The 2657-nt window shown below is 44.1% G+C and overlaps 1 protein-coding gene across 1 annotated transcript in view; it reads right to left on the bottom strand.

Moving 5' to 3' along the window:
• The window catches only part of NRDE2 (NRDE-2, necessary for RNA interference, domain containing), a 52672-nt gene that overhangs the window by 18781 nt on the left and 31234 nt on the right, over positions 1-2657 (bottom strand). Inside the window, exon 8 of the mRNA XM_011974313.1 lies at positions 236-356. Within this exon, the coding sequence (XP_011829703.1) occupies positions 236-356 (121 nt within the window). The remainder of the gene's footprint in view (positions 1-235; positions 357-2657) is intronic.

Below are 2657 nucleotides of genomic sequence, written 5' to 3' on the forward strand. Positions count from 1 at the left end.
GGAAAATTACAGAAACTTTCAAATCCTCAAAGCATCATGTACTGAAGGAGTAAGTCAACTGCTTTAAAACTTCTAAGGGGAACCCATGACATCTACTTAACATTTTTGACATTTTGATGTTTGTGCAATGTTCTGAAGCTACTGATAGCTTAAGCAGATAAACAAATAATCAAGAGGACATAAAAACAAATTCCAGAAGAAAAAAATGTACACGTCTTCACTGAGAGGGACTTACCTGGGTTGATGACCACCCAGCCACCTCGTTCCTGCTGGTGCATCCATGCCTTCCAGCCTCGGGCTCCTTTCTCCCCAGCCCGGGGCTCTCCACTGTCCCAAAAGGGCTCAAAGAATTCCACCTGTTCAGATTTTAGAATGGATGTTAGACCTCACTTGTACAAAACTGCTGAGTCAGTGGGCAAAATCCGTGCTGGTGGACATAAGAGAAGCTTACGATCCTTGAAATCATGTTTGCCATCAGTCTTTGAAGTAGATCCATGCTACACACCCCAAGATAGAAAAAAGAACTATCTAGTGTGGCAGGCAGCTTCCAAGATAGCCCCCATGACACTATCCCTGCCTCGTGGTTTTCACACTCGCATGTGAGCTGGACCTAGTGATTCTAACACACACAATATGGCAAAAGTGACGGAAGGTCACTCCCGAGATTAGGTTACAAAAAGACTAGCTGAGGTTCAGCAAGAAGGGTCTCCAGCTGGGTAGGAAGGGAGTGGTTTCCTAGTTCTCATCCTGCCAGGCCAGTCTAACCAGGGACAGTGGCACTGCCAGTTCACCTAGTGCCACTGGACCCCCAAGCTAATTCCTAAAGTCATGCCGCTTTCAAGGTATTTTGAGAGGAAGGCTCCAACAAGAAAGATCATGAGCTCCTGAGCACAACCATATCTTAAGTAACTATATATTCCTAACACCTGGCACAATACTCACTGCCTAGCAGGGACTCAGTAAACGCTTGTTGGCACAGATCTGAACAAGGTAGGCAACCAGGGAGTAAAAAGGTCTGCATTTCTTTTTTTTGTGAGACAAGTTTCACTCTTGTTGCCCAGGCTGGAGTGCAGTGGCGTGATCGTGGCTCACTGCAACCTCCGCCTCCCGGGCTCAAGCAATTCTCCTACCTCAGCCTCCCGAGTAGCTGGGATTACAGGCATGAGTCACCATGCCCAGCTAATTTTGTATTTTTTTAGTAGAGACAGGGTTTCTCCATGTTGGTCAGGCTGGTCTCCAACTCCCGATCTCAGGTGATCTGCTCACCTCAGCCTCCCAAAGTGCTGGGATTACAGGCATAAGCCACCGCACCCAGCCTAAAGATCTGCATTTTAAAGCCTGGCCCCATTAGCGCCTCCCTCATTCATTGGGGCATTAGGTCTGCAGTGTGTGGTAAGCAGCTCCCTGGCAATAAATCTTTCCCCATGGAACAGAATGTGAACACAGCAATGAACAGAAACGTGATCATGTTACTGACTCGAAACAGGACTGTAAAAGTGAGCCAATAACCTACTCAATAAAAGTTTTCCTAAGAAACCTTTTGAAGAGGACATGCAGGCTTCCAGTGGACACAGCATGGGCCAGGAGCCACAGGATTCTCCAGCCTGAGCCCTGGGCAGTGCCATGCCTGCCTGGAAGAGTATGGCATCCAGGAGAGTCATGTCAGGGCAGGGCAAATGTCCTGACACGTCAGTCATCCTCAGGAAGGGGAACCAGGAAGATGACGCTCCCTCTTTAGAGGTCTGGTTCTTGTAAGAGTGAAGAAAGAAAGTTTACTCAAGAAAGAATTTTTTTAAAAAAATAGTGTGATAAATGAGTATAATCTATTTGTTTATTCCACAGAAACACAGACCAGTAATATCAGACCTGCCTGTGTCAAATCACGCTACTGTGTTTATGGTAACAATGTCTCTCAGTCAAAAAAGCAATATGGAATATTAAGTAAGAAGCTATATTCCAAATCTGGCATGTAAATACTTTGGAATTACAAGTGCTGTTCGTGTTTAAAACCTCAAGCACGTGGATCTTTGATGGGTCACATTCGTAGGCAGAACCCTCCACCCATCACTCTGTTCTTATCACGGTGGGTCTTAGGAAAGGGGCAGGGGAGGGGGTGAGAGAAATTCTGATCCTGACCTACAAGCCTCCTTAGAGTCAGCTGAGAATTCTGTAGTACAGGCTATTCTTAAAATCTCACAGCATGTCTTAAAATCACTCTGTTATATGGCTTACTAATGATCGACTAGAGTAATTTAACTGGTATAATTCTTTAATCCCATTTTTTCTAGAGGTAGCATCATGATAAAAATGGTCTTTACTGGCAATTCATGAAACTCCCACATGATGGAGACCTTGGCCTCTCAAGAAACACTTTTGAATGTTCACCATAAACTCATATATTCTATTTATCTTCCACTAGACATCTTTACAGAGTAGAAAACTGAGTTTTCTTTAGTACAAAAACGGAAAAGATATGTTTTCTTATATGCGTAGCTCTATAAAAATTCTTTATTTCTTCACTTATCTTCACTTATCTCAAACACTGGCAATGCTCGCTTGTCATCTAAAGGATTAACCCTTCCCCAGTAAGATTCACTGTTGACAAGGTGCCTTTGTGTAATTTCATTTGCAACGCTACCGAAGATTGTGGGTAATTA

The sequence above is a fragment of the Mandrillus leucophaeus genome, unplaced genomic scaffold (genome assembly GCF_000951045.1).
Source record: "Mandrillus leucophaeus isolate KB7577 unplaced genomic scaffold, Mleu.le_1.0 Scaffold144, whole genome shotgun sequence".
Classification (NCBI taxonomy): Eukaryota; Metazoa; Chordata; class Mammalia; order Primates; family Cercopithecidae; genus Mandrillus; species Mandrillus leucophaeus.